The sequence below is a fragment of the Megalobrama amblycephala genome, linkage group LG4, assembly GCF_018812025.1.
Source record: "Megalobrama amblycephala isolate DHTTF-2021 linkage group LG4, ASM1881202v1, whole genome shotgun sequence".
Lineage (NCBI taxonomy): Eukaryota > Metazoa > Chordata > Actinopteri > Cypriniformes > Xenocyprididae > Megalobrama > Megalobrama amblycephala.
The window spans coordinates 43,905,321-43,924,433 of NC_063047.1; the positions used below are offsets into that span (position 1 = coordinate 43,905,321).

The 19,113-nt window shown below is 36.6% G+C and overlaps 1 protein-coding gene across 3 annotated transcripts; it reads right to left on the reverse strand.

Moving 5' to 3' along the window:
- Nucleotides 1–2,935: 2,935 nt before the first annotated feature.
- Nucleotides 2,936–17,002, reverse strand: ak1 (adenylate kinase 1). 3 transcript variants are annotated; one of them, XM_048189503.1, is made up of 7 exons: nucleotides 16,854–17,002; nucleotides 9,346–9,378; nucleotides 7,952–7,987; nucleotides 5,694–5,857; nucleotides 5,506–5,622; nucleotides 3,120–3,311; nucleotides 2,936–3,021 (listed from the first exon to the last, which is right to left on the reverse strand). In XM_048189503.1, the coding sequence occupies exons 2-7, from the start codon at nucleotides 9,350–9,352 to the stop codon at nucleotides 2,953–2,955; spliced, it is 585 nt and encodes a 194-aa protein (XP_048045460.1). In that variant the 5' UTR covers nucleotides 9,353–9,378; nucleotides 16,854–17,002; the 3' UTR covers nucleotides 2,936–2,952. The 3 variants fall into 3 exon arrangements, with proteins under 3 accessions (XP_048045460.1, XP_048045461.1, XP_048045458.1); XM_048189504.1 differs by lacking the exon at nucleotides 16,854–17,002 and adding an exon at nucleotides 13,067–13,090; XM_048189501.1 differs by lacking the exons at nucleotides 9,346–9,378; nucleotides 16,854–17,002 and adding an exon at nucleotides 8,181–8,310.
- Nucleotides 17,003–19,113: the final 2,111 nt, after the last annotated feature.

The window sequence follows — 19,113 nt, forward strand, 5'->3', positions numbered from 1 at the left end:
TGACAATTTCACTGAGAATCAGTTTTGATCAACAAGCCCTGTGTGCATTAACTTAACACTCCTTTATGAACAAGTTCTTCAGTGAATCTGACTTAACCTTTTTAATTGACTGTTACCTATTTCTGATGAACCTTCACATTCTTCACATATGGAGAAAACAAGGATATGTCCACTCGGTATTTAGAAACGACGTGGTTGTTTCACAGATATAAAAGTGAGTTTGTGTGACCTTCAGTCTTCAAAGCTGCTTCTGATGTACGTAGACAAACAACATGAAGCCGCATTCTGCACGTATCCCGTCCACACACGGTCAATCACAGGAAACGCTGCTCTGTCTGTCTGTCTGAATGCGGCTTCCAGCGCGGTGCCACTTGTTTCCATGTCATCAGCAAACAACACATTAAACAAAGGGAAAGTGTCTGCACGAGGTCCTAGATTTCCTTATGGCCCTCAGAGGATCCGGGCAAGGACGTGAGCGACAGGCAGGAATTTACTCCTGATGTGTCTGTTTAGACTGAGGTCACACTGAGCCTGTTTACTGATGCTGATTTATACTTACTATAAGACTGAGAACATATGTATGTAAATGCAGTTTTCTTGACCCATGAGGTCATCGCATGCTGTGGCAAGGAATAAACTTGAGTTATATGACATATGTACATGTTTGAGACAAAAGACGTGTTGATTTTCAGTTTTTCAGTAAGGTTGCATAAATAAAAGCCCCATTGTTGAGGCTAAATTCCCCGTGAAAACCATTTGAATAATTACGTTTCATTGTTTAAAATGTTCAATAATTATATATCTTGCTTCATGAAAAGTATTTGCAAAATAGTGATGCATTTTCTTTCGTTTAGCACTAATCTATGCAGTGGCAATGGATGAATTTGAGTTGCAAAACCCTGAAATTATCAAATACTGTATATTTTTGAGACAAAAGATTGTTGATTTTCAGTCTCACTGATGTTAGAGCATTTTTTAGTAAGGATGCATAAATAAAGGCCCCCCTCAAAAACATCCAACGGTGCCCCAAAACACTCCTTTTTTTTGCACCATAAAGTTTCATTGTTTAAAATATAACTTGTGTTATGAAAGGTATTTGCAAAATAGTGACACATTTTGTCCAACAGAACTAATAATAAGCTGCATCTTTCATGCAGTATGTTGTTGTGGATTTGACTCTCAGCAGCACCTGAACACACACACACACACACACACACACACACACACACACTTCCTTCCTGGATGTTTTCAGGTATCCGTCTATGAGGATGTGACATTCCACACATAACCTGCTGTGCTGTAAAAATGCTAGCTTACAGACATTTGTTCAGGACACATCCTCCTATTTTCCTCCTCCTCCTCCTCAGAGGATATGCCGGATACCTGTGGAGAAGTGTTGTTCAGCTCACGGGAAGCATGCGAATGAAGTGTGAGGAGCCTGTGATGATTTCAGCAGCCTCTGCTGTCCTCTACGACAGATGTGTTCGAGCTTTGGAGGTAAACAACTGGATTCTGTGTTTTCAAAACCCATGTGTGTTCAGGTTGAGTCTAGAGAAACCCTGCAGTAGTAGCAGGAGGCATCATGAGCGCGTTTTGTGTTGTTTGGACACCTTGGGTCTCATTATCATCAGGAACTTCTGCAGTTCTGTGAGCAGATTTGTCCACTAGAGAGCAGCGCTGACACCAGAGCAGCAGTTATTATAGTTAACTAAAAATAAAACCATTAAAAAATCATTATTTGAAATAGAGTTAACTTTAACTTAAAACAAAGTAACCTTTCATCTACTTACAACATTTCTCATTTTCATTTAAGTTTATTTTGATGCACCAAAAGAACAAACTAAAACTGAATTAAAAATAATTAAAAACTACATTAATCCAACTAATATATATATATATATATATATATATATATATATATATATACATATATACAGTCAAACCAAAATTTATTCAGACACCTTGAACATTTCATTCATTAATACAGTTTATTAGTTTAAAAAATGGTAATAAAATATGACAAGATCTCAGAGATAAACTGTGTCAGAAAAAAAAAAAATCTTAATTATGTCAGATAACACTTAAACAAAACATGGTCAGGTCAAAGTGTCTGAATAATTTTTGGTTCCAAATTTGTATCAGTTTACTGGTAGTCCACTGTATGAATAATTTTTGGGTATAATATGTCACAGTTTACTTTATTTTGCTATCCTCACTTAAATAAATGAACTATAGTGTCCTGCACCCACTAGTAAAATATATCAAAAATGTCTATATATATATATATATATATATATATATATATATATATATATATATATATATATATATATATCTACTTAAATTATTTAGTTTTTATTAATATTTTATTATTAATTTTTATTAAATGTATTTTTTTTATTTTTAAGCATTTATTTTAAAAACAAGTTGAAATATTGCAAACGAATGGCTTCAGCAAAAGCATATGCCATTGATAAACAGCCTCTGAGCTCACAAGGCCGTCTTTAAAGGTTTATAAGTGGTGAATGCTCAATTTCCTTATGGAGTTTTTACTTCTGGAACCAACTGTTATGCTGTATAGAGCAGGCCTATTTCACAACTGCTTCAAACACGACTCATAATCAAGGAATGGAACTATCCGTTTTATAACTATCAATCAAACCGTAGAGATGTTTTTCAGTCTTGAGCACTTAAGAACAAGAACTTGTGAAGGTAATACTTGAATAAAGTCTGGATCGTGTGTTTGACCACTCAGAGAAAAGAGAATTTCTGAATGTCAGCTTGACAAAAATGCATGTAAAGGTTTTAAAAAAACTTTTAAAAGTCTGAAGGTTTTTGAAACCTTCTATAGTTTGAAGGGAGTTAAGTTTTCTATAGGTTCTATAAAGGCAGCGATAACGAGTATATAAAAGAGAAAAAGCAAAGAAAACTAGGGTTTGTTGTCAAGTGCTTTTACTTCAGCTCATCAATAGCTTTTTCAACAATTGCAAATACTTCATCCACTGGCAGCTCAGAGTTTATCTGGAGGAGGAGAGAGAAATCATTCATTGGGTTAAAGAGAGAACAGTTCAGCACTGAGAACTGCTGTGAATCATATTTCCATTAGTATTCTCTCTCACCTTCCTGACGATGCCGCGCTTCTCGTAGTAAGCGATGACGGGCTCGGTGGCTTTGTAATACAGATCCAGACGCTTCTTGATGGTCTCCTCGTTGTCGTCGGCACGGCCGCTGGTCTCTCCGCGCTTCACCAGCCTCTGCACCATGGTCTCGGCCTTCGCGTCAATGTACAGCAGCAGAGCTGGAGCACCGATCTGACCGGGAGAGACGGACATTGCAATATGAGCGTCTTCACATGCAGTCAGATTACACTCAATCTGTGGGTCAATCTCAGGACTGAGAGAACTAACAACATATCAAGTGTTCACTTTTGTTTTGTTATGGACACAAATGTGAAATAAAATTTCATTTTTTAAACATTTGTTTTTTGCCTGAAATTTCCATCATTCTTTAATGGGTGTATAGAATCGAATTGAAAATAAATGTTGAAATTAGAATCAGGGTTTAGTTTTATGTGCATTAAAGTTTGGTGTCAGTCAGAAGGCTGCATTCATTTGATCAAAAATACAGTAAAGTCAGAATTGCGAGATATAAAGTCAGAATTACGAATATAAAGTCAGAATTGCGAGTTATAAAGTCAGAATTACGAGATATAAAGTCAGAATTGCGAGTTATAAAGTCAGAATTATGAGTTATAAAGTCAGAATTACAAGATATAAAGTCAGAATTACAAGATGTAAAGTCAGAATTGCGAGATATAAAGTCAGAATTGTGATATAAAGTCAGAATTGCGAGTTATAAAGTCAGAATTACAAGATATAAAGTCAGAATTACGAGATATAAAGTCAGAATTGCGATATAAAGTCAGAATTGCGAGTTATAAAGTCAGAATTGTGATATAAAGTCAGAATTGTGAGATATAAAGTTCAGAATTACGAGATATAAAGTCAGAATTGCGATATAAAGTCAGAATTGCGAGTTATAAAGTCAGAATTACAAGATATAAAGTCAGAATTACGAGATATAAAGTCAGAATTGCGAGTTATAAAGTCAGAATTGTGATATAAAGTCAGAATTGTGATATATAAATTCAGAATTACGAGATATAAAGTCAGAATTGCGATATAAAGTCAGAATTGCGAGTTATAAAGTCAGAATTACAAGATATAAAGTCAGAATTACAAGATATAAAGTCAGAATTACAAGATATAAAGTCAGAATTGCGAGATATAAAGTCAGAATTGTGATAAGATATAAAGTGATATATAAATTCAGAATTACGAGATATAAAGTCAGAATTGCGAGTTATAAAGTCAGAATTACAAGATATAAAGTCAGAATTACGAGATATAAAGTCAGAATTGCGAGTATAAAGTCAGAATTGCGAGTTATAAAGTCAGAATTATGAGTTATAAAGTCAGAATTACAAGATATAAAGTCAGAATTACAAGATATAAAGTCAGAATTACGAGATATAAAGTCAGAATTGCGACATAGAGTCAGAATTGCGAGTTATAAAGTCAGAATTACGAGATATAAAGTCAGAATTGCGAGTTATAAAGTCAGAATTACAAGATATAAAGTCAGAATTGCGAGTTATAAAGTCAGAATTACGAGATATAAAGTCAGAATTGCGAGCTATAAAGTCAGAATTACGAAGATATAAAGTCAGAATTACAAGATATAAAGTCAGAATTACGAGATATAAAGTCAGAATTGTGATATAAAGTCAGAATTGCGAGTTATAAATTCAGAATTATGAGATATAAAGTCAGAATTATGAGATATAAAGTCAGAATTACAAGATATAAAGTCAGAATTACGAGATATAAAGTCAGATTTATGAGATATAAAGTCAGAATTACAAGATATAAAGTCAGAATTGCGATATAGAGTCAGAATTGCGAGTTATAAAGTCAGAATTACGAGATATAAAGTCAGAATTATGAGATATAACGTCAGAATTACGAGATATAAAGTCAGAATTACGAGATATAAAGTCAGAATTACGAGATATAAAGTCAGAATTACGAGATATAAAGTCAGAATTACAAGATATAAAGTCAGAATTACAAGATATAACATCAGAATTACAAGATATAGTCAGAATTACAAGATATAAAGTCAGAATTGCAAAAAAAAAGAAAAGAAAAGAAAAAGGTTTGGTTCAACCCTGTTATGCAGTGAAATTTCTGCTATATTCAATGATATTTTGTGGTTTATTACAAGACACAACAAAACTGATTGATAATAGAATTTACTAAGTTATTGATTCAAACTGAAAGTTCCAAACCTAAAATAATGTAGCGCTTTAGGTTTGGGTTTTAATTACTGTCTAATGTGAATATCTGAATGTTAATGTGTCTCTCCACACTGGCATCAAAATGACACTCGTCCCTGAGATTGACCTTTATGAATGAATTAGTTTGTGTGCTGTTGTTCTTCTACCTTCTTCTCGAACTCCTCTCCCTGTTTGACTTCACGAGGGTAGCCGTCGATCAGGTAACCCTTCGAGACGTCAGCCTTGGCGATCATGGCGTCTTTGATCATGTCCAGAACTGTGTCCTGCAGGAACCAGAATATCGTCAGAATGTGTCAGTGTTCGTTGATCAGCATCAGAACAGATCTGGACTGACCAGAGGCACGAGTTCTCCCTTCTGCATGATGGCCTGCAGCTGTTTGCCTCTCTCTGAGCCGGACGCCACCTCTGCACGCAGCAGGTCACCTGAGGACAGGTGAGTGTAGCCGTACTTCGCCACGATCTTCTCACACTGTGTGCCCTTTCCTGAGCCGGGACCGCCTGATGAGAGAACACTGGCTGTTTGCTAATGTAACACTGGTTTGATTATTTTAAAATATTTAAAATGTTTTTTGGGTCTCTTCTGCTCTCCAAGGCTGCCTTTATTTAATCAAAAATACAGTAAAAATGGTGAAATATTATTATGGTTTAAAATATCTGTTTTCTATGTGAATATATGTTAAAGTGTAATTTATTCCTGTGATCAAAGCTGAATTTTCAGCATCATTACTCCAGTCTTCAGTGTCACCTGATCCTTCAGAAATCATTCTAATATGAAGATTTGCTGCTCAAGAAACATTTATGATTATTATCAATGTTATTATCGTGTTTATTGTGGAAACTGTGATACATTATCATTCAAAGGTCTGGGGTCAATAAGATATAAGAAAGAAAGAAATGAATACTTTTATTCAGTGAGAATGCATTCAACGGGTCAAAAGTGACAGTAAAGACATTTATAATGTTACAAAAGACTCTATTTCAAATAAATGCTGTTCTTTTGAACTTTTGTTCATCAAATAATCCTGAAAAATTAAGGGGCGGTTTCCCGGACAGGGTTTAAATTAAGCCGGGATAGGCCTTAATCCAGAATAGTTAATCGTGGCTTAAAAAATGGCTTTCTGAAACACAGATTAAGTACTATTAAACTAAAACCTGGTATTAGTTTATTACTAAAACCTGGACTATTGAGTCTTGCATTAAAATAAACCTGAATTAGCATGAGAGAGGTTGCCTGTAAAACATTGAATGAACCAAGAAAAGCTTAAAATTGCATGGAATTGAGAAGCAAATCCAAGGAAAACAATGGCAGCAAAATAGACTCCAATATAAAAACTTAACTAAACAAGAGACATTTATTTTAAAGCAAGCAAAATACATCAGCTGTGAAAAAAAAAAATGCCTAGAAATCTGTTTGTAATGAATAGATGCATTCTATATATTTAATAGTCATATGATTATTAATGCTTTTGTTTTGTCCTTTACATTGCATCAAAATAAACATAACTATTTACACATGTGATGATCAGTGTTGGCAGTCTAGAAATGATACTGGTTTGATCCAAAGCACTATCATATCATAGTGGTACATATTTATTCATATTTATTTTATTTAAAAAACACAATTTTTGTTAGCAGGTCCTCAACCCAAGCACAAGCTCTACACTTCACCACAATGGTAATCTCCAAAAAACATTAACATAACAAAAACTTTTACATAATAGAACATTAAACAGTAAGAAGTCTCTCCATATTCTCATCTTTCTAAAGAAATGCATAAAATAACACTTTTCAACATTTACTCTCCCACTTCAGCCCGGTCCAAAGCATGATGGGAAGTGAAAGTCCTGTTTGATTGGGTTACTTGACTGAAACATGTTATTTCAAAATCATTTCAAAATGTAATTTCATTACCATAGTAACCATTTCAAGTCAATTTAACATGAAGCAATCACATTTGAACCAGAAACAATGGTGTTAAATCAAAATAAATTGTTTAAATAAAGTGAACAGCACCAAATATATATATATATATATATATATATATATATATATATATATATATATATATATATATATATTTTTTTTTTTTTTTTTTTTTTTTTTTTTCAACATTGATAATAATCATAAATGAGCAGCAAATCATCGTATTAGAATGATTTCTGAAGGATCATGTGACACTGAAGACTGGAGTAATGATGCTGAAAATTCAGCTTTGATCACAGGATATAAATTACATTTTACTATATATTCATATAGAACATGGACATTTTAAATTGTAATAATATTTCACTATTTTTACTGTATTTCTTATCAAATAAATGCAACTTTGGTGAGCAGCAGAAGAGACTTCTTTAAAAAAAAAACATTACAAAATCTCAATTATTCCAAATGTTTGAACAGTAGCATTGCAAAAATCATGGAGAGCCGCATGTTTACTACAGTTTTCATGTGACATTTACACTTTATCAGCAAACAAATACAATAGAAAAGCAGTGCATTATTTGAAACTTACAGTTATAAATTCAAGCACACTGAAAAAATAAAGTGGGTTATACTTTACAAAGTTGTGAAATGTAAAGTAACTCGACTTACCCACGACAAAGACGATCTTAGCATTTTTAATTTTATCTGTGAAACAACAAAAACATTCATATTAATCAAAATGTAACATCTGAATTAACAGATAATATTATTATTATTATTATTATTATTATTATATGAAATTAAAGATCATTTGCTCTCTGAGATCTCAGTCCTATCAAACTCTCTTGGGTTCTGAAGTTTCATGTTTTGCTGCAGATATTCTGGCCAAATACTTTACCATCTGGCTTCACCGCAGCGACTGCTGATTTACTCAAGCACCCTGACCCCATTTCTGACCAGAGACTTTCTTGTGCTGTTTCCTTCAGTGAGATCTGAATGCTTGTGGTCTCCATGGCAACTGTTGCCAACATCTCACATTGACTGAAGAGCTTCATAAAACAGGTTTGATCCTGAACTATTCATGTAAACATGATGACATGTGAGCATTGCTGCGGCCCATACAATATATTCCTGTTTATTTATTTTTTTTCGTAATGACATATGAATTGTATGTATTTAAAGCTACAGTCACGTTTACCGTTGCTCGTCACGCGATGCCGTCATTACAGTAAATACGAGATGACAGCACGTGACGCTGTACTTTTAGCTGTTCACATCCACGGATTTGGACAATGAACACGTTTCTCTTGCACTATTAACTCCAAAATAAATCTGCATTGGTCACGTGGTACAAGTCATAACTCTCAGAAGTCTAAAGTTGTAACCAGTTTTGAAATCACGTGAATGCTTTTTACAATTTCGCTCATTCAAATGATCACTTATGCTGTGATTCATATATTGCTGACAAAATTGACATTTTTGCACGCAAAATTTCACTAATGTGACCGCACCTGATTATTATTAAGCTATTATTAGCCTATTATTATTATTTTATCGGTCACTCTTAAATTTTTCAAACGTGAGTTCAATGTGTATTTTCTTCCTCGTTCTCATTTTTCTTAATTATTACCAGTACATAATGTGTTATATCAATGCCTACTGTAAGAGCCTTTTGCAATACAATGAATGTCCACATGAGGTCATCAGAGACCATAAAATCTTGATGATGAATGATGATGACGTTGATTTGTGTGGTCATACTGACCATCTGTTTATTATTCGTTGGCATCAATTCATCAGTTCGAGATATTTCTGTTTGACAATGAGTTAAATTCCCTCAGTGATCGGTGTGTAAGTGTGTGTAAAGGTCAGTGCTGCTGTTCGTCTCCATCTGTCTGTAGGAGACTCATGTTTGGCTCGTCCTGCAGGAACATAATTGTGTTTCCTCACACGTCCAGTTCCAGTCTGCTTTAACAATCTCTCTCTGCCATTTACTTCAGTTTCATTCATGTAAATAGTCTTTCAAAACATAAAATATTGTAGATGAAAGAAATTCTGCTCACCTGCCATGGTTATCTGTTATGGGAGAGATTATCCTGCAATAAAAAAGACAAAGATTAGTCCAAACAGAGACTATTGTTGATTTGAAGTCCTGTCACTCATTCTCAAATGACCTCCAAGAACAGATCAGAGCGTTCAAAATCATTTCTGATGTGAAAGAGCTTTTTTATGCTGCCGTGCCTTCAATGCTGCACTAACTTTCCGCTCTAGTAGGGATAAACAACAACACTACACGCGTTAGGCGGAAGAACATTGTTTTGGTTGTGCTTCGGCTCTGTCAGTTCCTCTGCGCGGAAGAATGTACGGTGTACACGTGACTGGGATACGGCACATCTTATCAGAGCAGATGGACACAAACACAACATTTTGATTTGTTTTTACAGCCGGAGGTTTTGAATGGTGCGTGGTCAGTTTTTCTCCTTCATTGTGACTACAGATTTTCAGCTTCACGCGACCTACAGCATATCACGTGACCCGCGCGTTTGTATAGTTTCCCGCGAAATACGTCCCGACAGCTCTAATATATAAATCATTATTATAGGTTTATGATGGTGTATTTGAAGACATGATTTGGAATATGGACTTTTTTAATATCATTTTGCTATTTTTATCTAAGTGTAGCGTCTCATTTCATCTGTTCAGATCGTCTGAAATGATCAGGGATTGTGTACAGATAAGAACAGCACAAGCTTTCACACATATTTAACACATTTGACTCATCACTAGTGCTTCTGCTGATACAACAGCACATGTGCTCAAGTGTTGACATGCAACGGGTTGTTTTTACAGTTTAGCTCCAAAAAATGCTCGTTTTAGAAGTTGAGTTCTGAAAGTTACAGGATGATAACGTTTGCTGATGGATAGCTCACCCAAAAATGAAAATTCTGTAATTTTCTCACCCTCAAGTCGTTACAATCCTGCATACATTTCTTTTTTCTGCTGTACACAAAGGAAACTATTTAGAAGAATGTTTGTAAGATCTCGCCCCCCATTTACTACCATAGTATTTTTTTTCTTTCTTACTATGGTAGTCAATGGGGGCGAGATCTAGTTGGTTACAAACATTCCAAATATCTTCCTTTGTGTACAGCAGAAAAAAGAAATTTATACAGGTTTGGAACAACTTGAGGGTGAGTAAATAATGACAAAATTCTCATTTTTGGGTGAACTATCCCTATCACCATAAGTCTTAAAAGCGTTATTTCTGAATGTTCTCTGTACGTTCAAAACGCTCAGTTTTAGTTATACAAACGTTAAATAAACTTTTGCATTTTGCAAAATTGGGAATGTTACTTTTGAATGTTCTTTGAACATTCTGAAACAAGTAGTAACATTTAAAAAAAAAAAAAAGTCAAACAAACGTCCAACTAAAATGTTTCAGGGAAAAAAAAGCATTCCATGAATTATGTATAGATAACGTTTTTGTGCTAATGTTTGGAGAACATTATTACAGACCAGATAACTTTGAACGAATGTTCTATTAACGTTACTGGAAGAATGTTTGTTCATAACTTTGAGAGCACCTTTGCAGAACGTTCTGAGAACGTTCTCTGTTATCTGGGTACGAATCTTTACATCAAACACTAGATTAAAGCCACAATGTGTACATTTCTGCCACTAGAGGTCACTTATTCAAAACAAAGCCATAGCTTGATGATGCCTTGATTTCACGGTGAAAAGGAATCGGGATGGGACTCGTGGCAGAAATCATGTTCATGGATGAGATTATTAACCCTTAAATGCATACCTCGGGTCTTTAGTGACCCGGGACATCATTCACTACCCTCCTCCTCATTCATTTTTTAAAGTTAGACATCAACCTTCTTGGTTATTCCTCAATCAATTTATTATAAACAATACAAAAAGAAAAAAATCATAAAAATATAAAAGAATGCCTATTTTTGCGTTCATTTTGTGTAAAAATAGTATGGGGTCGCTAACGACCCGGGGTGTGTATGAGTGTACGTATATTTTTTCTGCACAACAATAATTGAATCTTAGATGATGGAAAAAAGTGCAATTCACCTTTATTCCACAAGGTGGAAATATCTGATGCACAATGCTGAAGTGACGACTCATTCAGACAGAAAATGAAATAATAAAACAAACATGAAATGGCTCAGCGATTTATTGCAGAGCAAGTACTGAACGCCATCATATATGACTGTAACTGTTACTGGATGGATCTGGTGAAGCTGTTAGTGATCGAAATATTGATTTTGAAGATTTTGAAAATTATATATATTTTTGAGAATACGTTTGAGATCGCGAATTGGCTCATATTCGTGACCTCAAACATAAAAATAGCCTATTATTTGCTGAATTTACTGGGAAATGAGCTCTGACGAGGACAATGATGATGGCATAAAACATCTGCTCAAACTGAGCCCTTTCAAGCTCTAAAAGGTAACAAAATATGCTTTATATTATTCTTCTGTAATTGTTACTCTAATATCAGAGGAGTTTTATATTATAGCGACAGGTAGAGATCCTTCCATGTTAGATATTGATCCGGGTCGATAAAGACCCGAATATGTATGAATGATTGGCGAAACAGTCATGCATTTAAGGGTTAACGTTACTGTAGTATGAAGCAGGGTGTGACTGGAAGCCGTTGGAGCGGAACGAGGCCGCTGGAGCAATTGCTAATGATAGACGAGGGTGAAACTCGGTTTGAGACCAGCGGAACTTTTATTATGCCGCAGATATCGCTTCGCTTCTTCCAGTCAAGCGTATGTGGTGTAACACAACGCTATCATATTAGATACATTTGTGTGTTGAAAGTTGTTATAATGCTACTCGCTTGCTCGGCGGCTGCTATGAGACACTTGTTGCACACTGCAGTAAGCGAGATCGATATTAATCACGGTAAAACATGGCACTCGCGGTAAATCAAGAAAATGAGATTTAAACAATAAGACTTACTGGTTGAGCTATATAACATGATTAGTTTTCTGTCGATGAATGTATCCAAACAGTTGCTCAACTGACTAATAAAACCGAAACCGAAAATCGAGGGTAACGCAGGTATGATGTCTTTGATAGGCGATGCATGGATACGCTCCGTGTCCTGGTTAAAATTGCTTATTTCTCTGGATTTAAACATTCTTGGAAACATTTGAGATAACATAAGTACACAAGTCAGCAAAATATATAACATTGTTCTAGTGGTTTTTGGTTATTTTAATCCAAAATCTTACATATTGTGCCTTTAAGAGGCATTATGAGAAGGTTGTGGACACTTATAAATGAACCGACGTGCCTCACAGCTGTGAAGTATGTGAGCTGTCACTTTGACGAGTCACGCCTCAGCACAAAACCAGAACAGGAACCCTGTGCTTATAGATATAGAGCCGTTACTGCCTGACACTATTAAACAGCATAAAGTTGACTGGAATTCAAAACTCTCAAACGCTTTATTTATTTACATTTATTTATATCCCCAGTTATTGCAGCAGAGGTATTTTTTGGTCTCAAGAGTGAGTTGTAGTCAGTGACATGTTCATGCATGTCATTCTACTTCATCACAACCACAGCATGCATATAGACTTAGAACTGCTGTGCATGTTATAAACTGCATAAGACAGTTGAAGTCTAGAGGTTAGTGACACTCAGACGACACACCCACCACAACGACCGTCTCTCTCCAGACAGGATTTATGAAAGCATAAAGACTCTAAACACTCAAGCAGAGAGAGTAGGTTATAAAGAGTTGTATCTTACTGTTCTGTGAGCTCTGCAGCGAGGCTGAAATATTGAAATGTCTTGCCACGTCTGGATGGCAAGTGTAAACAGATCCCTTTTTCTTGTGACGGCACAGTTAGTCATGTGATCTGCATATGCAAATGATGTGTTCTCAAAGACTGGTCCTTCTGGTCTTTGGTTTAAGTTTGAAACCGCAGTACTACTTTATGTTTCCTTATGAAGATGAGTGTTTGAAAGCAAATTGTCAAAGATCTCTGCTCACTGTTGGAGCATTTGCTGTGGCTTTGAGCCAATTGTATCTAAGGTTTTACAGACTGATTTCCTATTACAAGAGTTAGGGTTAGTCAAACAAAGGTGACTGTAAGTAATGTGCTCAGCTCTGTTGTTAGCTCTGACCTTCAACCCCAACACAGTTTAAATGCAACAGGGTTGGCACAAAATATGATCATTAATTTGTTTTATTATTATTATTATGATGATGTGTCATGTCTTACCAGGCACATTCCCAGCAAACAAAAGTTTGTTCCCTTTTGAATGGGAATGAGACACTGCGTCCTAGGATGCTAGTGGGGAATGCCTCCAGCATGCTGAAGCACGTGTCAAAACACGTCAAAGACATTCGCCGGCGACAGCCTATTAACATTACTGGAAGAACGATTGTTTCTAACTTTGAGGGAACCTTGACAGAATGTTAGCCAAGTTCTGAGAATGTTCCCTGTTAGCTGGGATGATGCAAGGTATATAAAAAAAACTGTTCAAAACTTAAAATTACTTAGTTACTAAGAGACGTTTTGGCTCAAACACATTTCAAAGCATAGGTTGTGGCTGACTGTGGTAAATGAACCTAGAACTAAAACTGAGCTGAAGCCACAAGTCAGGTCATGTTTCCTTTCAAATATTGAAATTTTGAAATATTTTTAACACCATGTCACTCCCATCTGCTCCATTGTCTAGTGTTGATTTTGCCAAGCCAACATCATAACTATGGCATGCATTGAAACCAAGTGACAGTATCAAATTCATAGGGTACAAAGTCTGACATATCCTGTTGAGTTTCTTAACTATTTACACTTGGCTATCTCACTGATCAGGCAGCTTTGCCATCAGGAGAAGACTAGGCTTCTGAAAAGCATTGTATTCCACTTCAGCTGTTGGTTTGCAACTGTGCAAGTGTAAATGCATTTGGTTGTTCAAGATACTTTTGCAGATTTGCTGCGCAGTGTAGCACATATCTGCGTTTTGTGCAGTGAAGTATTATGTAATGCATGCACTGATCTTTCTCCAGTGTCTTTGGCTCTGCAGTCAGATGGTTTATGAGGCAGGTGACCCTGTGTCATGGTAAAGGTCACCCGAAGGCCTGAATCAGCACTGGACGCTTTAGGACTCCCGCTCTGGCCAATTATGGTGATTTGGTAGGGACTCTATGGCATGTGAGACTGTTGTTCTTGTGTTTACTGGACACTAACTGGGCTGGTATGTATGGCCTACATGCATGTAATATATGACGTTGTAGATTTGACCAATTAAAAAAGCCAAAAGCTCAGATACGTTTCTTATTTCTACCGACATAAAGTATCATGATGGAAAGCATTAGCTGAGAATCATAGCCACTTGAAATGGCCTGTGTTCATTCTTGTATTATTTAGAGTTCAGACTTATAAACTACAGTACAGTATGTGGGTCATTCTCAGGAAACTGTGCCATTTGTGCCCCATTTATGTCCCAATGACTTACTGCTTGTGTAATTAATGGGATACTGAACAGTCATTTTAGTTTTAAATATTTGTTTTACATTGGAATATCAGCCAATATGTCCACATTTATCTGCTTCTTAAGCATTTGGTAGGGGGAGCATAAATTACATAAAAAATAAGCAAAAAAGATTTCTGCTTATTGTGGCTTTTCTAAGACACATTTGCACCACTGTCTAACTTCGCCAAGCCACCGTAACTATGGTATTTATGCAGAAACAATGTCAAAAAGCAAAGCTAACGATGCAATTATGTGTCACTGTGTGTAACAAAATCATTAGAATGGACTTAGATTATGTAACATTATGTAAAGTGATTATGTAACACTTTAGTTTTTGGTTACTAGACAGCATAACTGCAGTTTCATGTCAGCGTCTATCAGACACGAGGGCACAAATGCAATTTGAGGTGCACAGAGCTGTTTGTAATAGTTTCTATTAAAAGCCGGTGTAAATATGAGCCCGTGTCTCAGCAGCTGCTGCTCGGTGTTTCCCATCACCAGCGTTTAGTCCTGCCACAAATTAAGTGTGCATTATAGATTTCAATTCAGATTTCAGTCATGCCATTAAACTTTGTGCATTTGTAAGTAATTGTTTTAAACTTATTTATTGCATTGTCATTGTAGTGCACACATTTTACCACTATTTTCTCCGCTAAAAATCGATGACGTATAGAAAGTGACATAATTTCACCTTTTCTACAGAATATCTAACCATGTTCTCGTTTTTTACTCAAATTGTGTTGTTTACTGCATTTTCCAAGTTATTGAAAGAAAAATTATCAAACAAATAATTAAATTTAATAGAAGTAGATGAATGAACAAAGGAACATTTACTCCTAAATTATAATATAATATAATATAATATAATATAACATAATATATAATGATAAGTTCATTTAAATATTGTAAATAAATTTAATTATATATATAATTTTTTTTTAGCTGTAGAAACATGATGGTTGCAAAATGTGGTTTAAAAAAATGGCAGGTGTCATATCAAATAAATATAAAATAACATTTGATGAAGTAACATAGTAACATATAACATTTTCTGCTTTCAAGTCATATTTTGTATCTTGTTCAAAATGTGGAAAAGCTTATTAATATGTTTCTGTGGAAAAACTTACATTTTAGGAATGCTTCCACCAGACTAGATTAAATTTCATGCATGACCTCATAAATCAAAATTTAGAAGAAGCTGCATGTGTTTTAATAAGACTCAGCATCATGTGACGCATCTGTGACACCTTGTACTCGCGGCACAGTTACTGGAGGGTGACATTGATACGGGAAACCTCGATACTGTCCTGTCATCTAGATTCATAACCCACCCGCTCAACTAACTAACCAACCTAAAAAAAGATGTTCCTTTGCAGCAGCTGTCCAACACACTCCTAAAAATGAAGGCTACAAAAGGGGATTTCTTTTAAATGACTCAAACCATTTTGGGAATGTTTCAGTGATCAGTTCTTAAAAGAACCATTCTTTCATAGTGTGCAGAACATGCTATAAAGAACCTTTTGTACAATGAAAAGATTCCATGGAACTTCAAGGTTCTTTATGGAACCTTCAAAGCCAATAAAGAACCTTTATGTTTAAGATTGTACAATTACCAGAGCCGAGAGCTCTTTATATTCCCAAACCCGATAGACCTCCAGAAAACCGCAGGATGTTGGCCATTCCTGCTGTTGCCATAGCGACACTGTGCCGCTGTAGCTTTAAGAGAGCAGCTCTGTTTGTTTGACGTAAACGAGGCTGTGTTTACGAGGGAGAACATGCTACTGATTCCATCAGTGTGTTTATTCCTCAGCGGAAGTGGCTTCGGCTCATTACTGCTCTCATGATCTCAAGCATCATAAGCAGAGCTGAATTTGTCCGTTTGACATTGCAGCTGTCAAAACACAGAACTGACTCTGATTCTCATGCAACAGGGATCTGAATAAGCACAGCAAGACCTTAAAGAGCTTAACTCTCTCTCTCTCTCTCTCTATACACACACACACACACACATTAAGGCCAATCTCCTTTTTCTCATTGCACTTCCTCTACTGACCTGTCTCTCTCTCTTTGAGGGTGTCCAGTGAAGCTGAAAGTGTCCGGCTCCTGTCTGTATGCGTGACCCGCTGCACGGCAGCCCTCCCTCTGCCCACCACCGCTTTATATAGAGCTCTGACAGCTCCGGCTGACGCACGGCACCCTGGGAAGTCTTAGGGCTGCTGGGAGGGACTGGAGGAATGCAGTGGTGGACCAGGATTGGTTACTTCTCTCTTCCTGGTGTTAATTCCAGGTTTAACATTCTCAATATTTTCACAACAGTTTGGTGGATTTCAGACTGAGGAGGTTTGTTGAATAAAAAAAAAAATATATATATATATATATATTTTTTTTTTTTGTCTTGTCGGAGGGAGAAAATGTGTCTATCATAAGAACACACTGGTCAAGCTCAGGCTAGTTTAATCTAATAATCCTGACGAAATAGTTCACATGTGGTCGAGGAAGTTTGTCCACCATTTTTTACAATGCAGTGTGTAACAGGGTGGACGTATAAAAGCTCATAAAGCCCATTACTAGCTAGGGAAGAACAACAAGCTATAGAATGTTAATAGGTATATAAAATATATTTTAAAAATAAACATTTTATGTCCAGTATAAACTGACAACAGGGTGGACATGTTATGTTATACGCTCTCCTAAAAAATGAGGAAAAGAGAAAAGTTTATAATTGATTCTTACTTTGTTCTTGGAGTTGCTTTCCTTTCAAGGAAATAATGTCACTTCTAGCAAGTCATGTGATTTGCATATGCTTACGATTTTAAAGGGTAAGTAACACCAATGTAACTTTTGAGGGACATGAAGTAATTTAATGGTTTTGGAATAAATTAGGCTAATCTAAAGTTAAATAACTCTGCATAGTCTTCACTGTGTACATTAAACAAAGATCCTTAAAGTTACTAAAGTCATTCAGTTAAGAGCAGGGAGTGTTTTTTAACATTAAAAAATGCAGATGGCAGCAGATATATTAGGCTGCTGTCACTTTAAGACTAAATGCACGGATCCAATATACTTACACTGTTACACGTGTTGTCTTTCTCAACTGTTTACATTCACTCGAGCCATAACCGACTGTGTTTACTAGGATTCTCGCAGAGATGATGTTACAGTACAGAGGGGTCGGAGACACAGGTACAGTTAATGGTGTTTATTGAGACAACCAGAGCAGTAAGCAGATGACGTTGCCAGACAGGATATGTAATATCAAGACAGTTATACTTGACTTGATCGTCACACCAGATACGATGAATGCAGGAATACACGTAGCAGTGGAACTTCCCAGACAGAGTACATATCAAGACAGAGTTACTTGACTTGATCTTCACACCAGATTCGAAGTAGACGAGGAGACTTGGAGCAGATGTAACACAGAGACACTCACAGAGGACTGGAGAACACAGAGGATCTAGGAGACACACTGGAGGCAGGTAAGTAGTCCGTAAGGCAAGCATTCAGGTTAGTATGCATTAACGAGACCGGACCATGACGGAGTTACTGTGAGTGTCTTTAGTAGTGACGCTGATTGGGCTGGTGATGAGTGTCAGGTGCGTGTGATCAATAATCTGATGAAGGAGTGCGCTGTGATTGGCTGGGTGCAGAGCCTGGCGTGTTTGTGACATTACCCCCCCCCCCCCCTCCACGGTTTGCTCCCCGCCGATATGGTGGTCGACCTCTGCCTCTTGGAGCTGGTCTGTTGGGATGTCTGGCATGGAAGTCTTCCATAAGGCTTGGATCGAGTATGTCAACTCTAGGAACCCATGATCTCTGCTCGGGGCCATATCCTTCCCAGTCGACAAGGTATTCCAGGTGACCACCACGGCGACGGGGGTCCAGGATTTCCTTCACCAGGTAAGCTGCTCCGTCCTCCATGATGATAGGAAGGGGGTTTCTTCGGTATCGCCAGGCTCTGTGGAGGGAAGAGCAGAAGGGTGGTGAGGTTTAAGCAAGGAAACATGGAAGGTGGGGTGAATTCTGAATTCAGGTGGTAACTGTAACTGATACGTGACTGGATCTATCTGTCGAGTGATGTTGTAGGGGTCAATGAATCTGGGACTCAGCTTTCTGCAGGGAAGTTGCATCCGTATATCTCTAGTGGATAACCAGAACTTATCTCCAGGCCGATACACTGGTGTCTTGGAACGACGAAGATCAGCTGTGAGTCGGCGTCTCCTGAGAGCTCTTTGAAGCTAAAGAGTCACAGACCCTCTCATTCTCCCGAAACCAGTAATCCACTGCCGGGACATCTGATGGTTCCCCGTCCC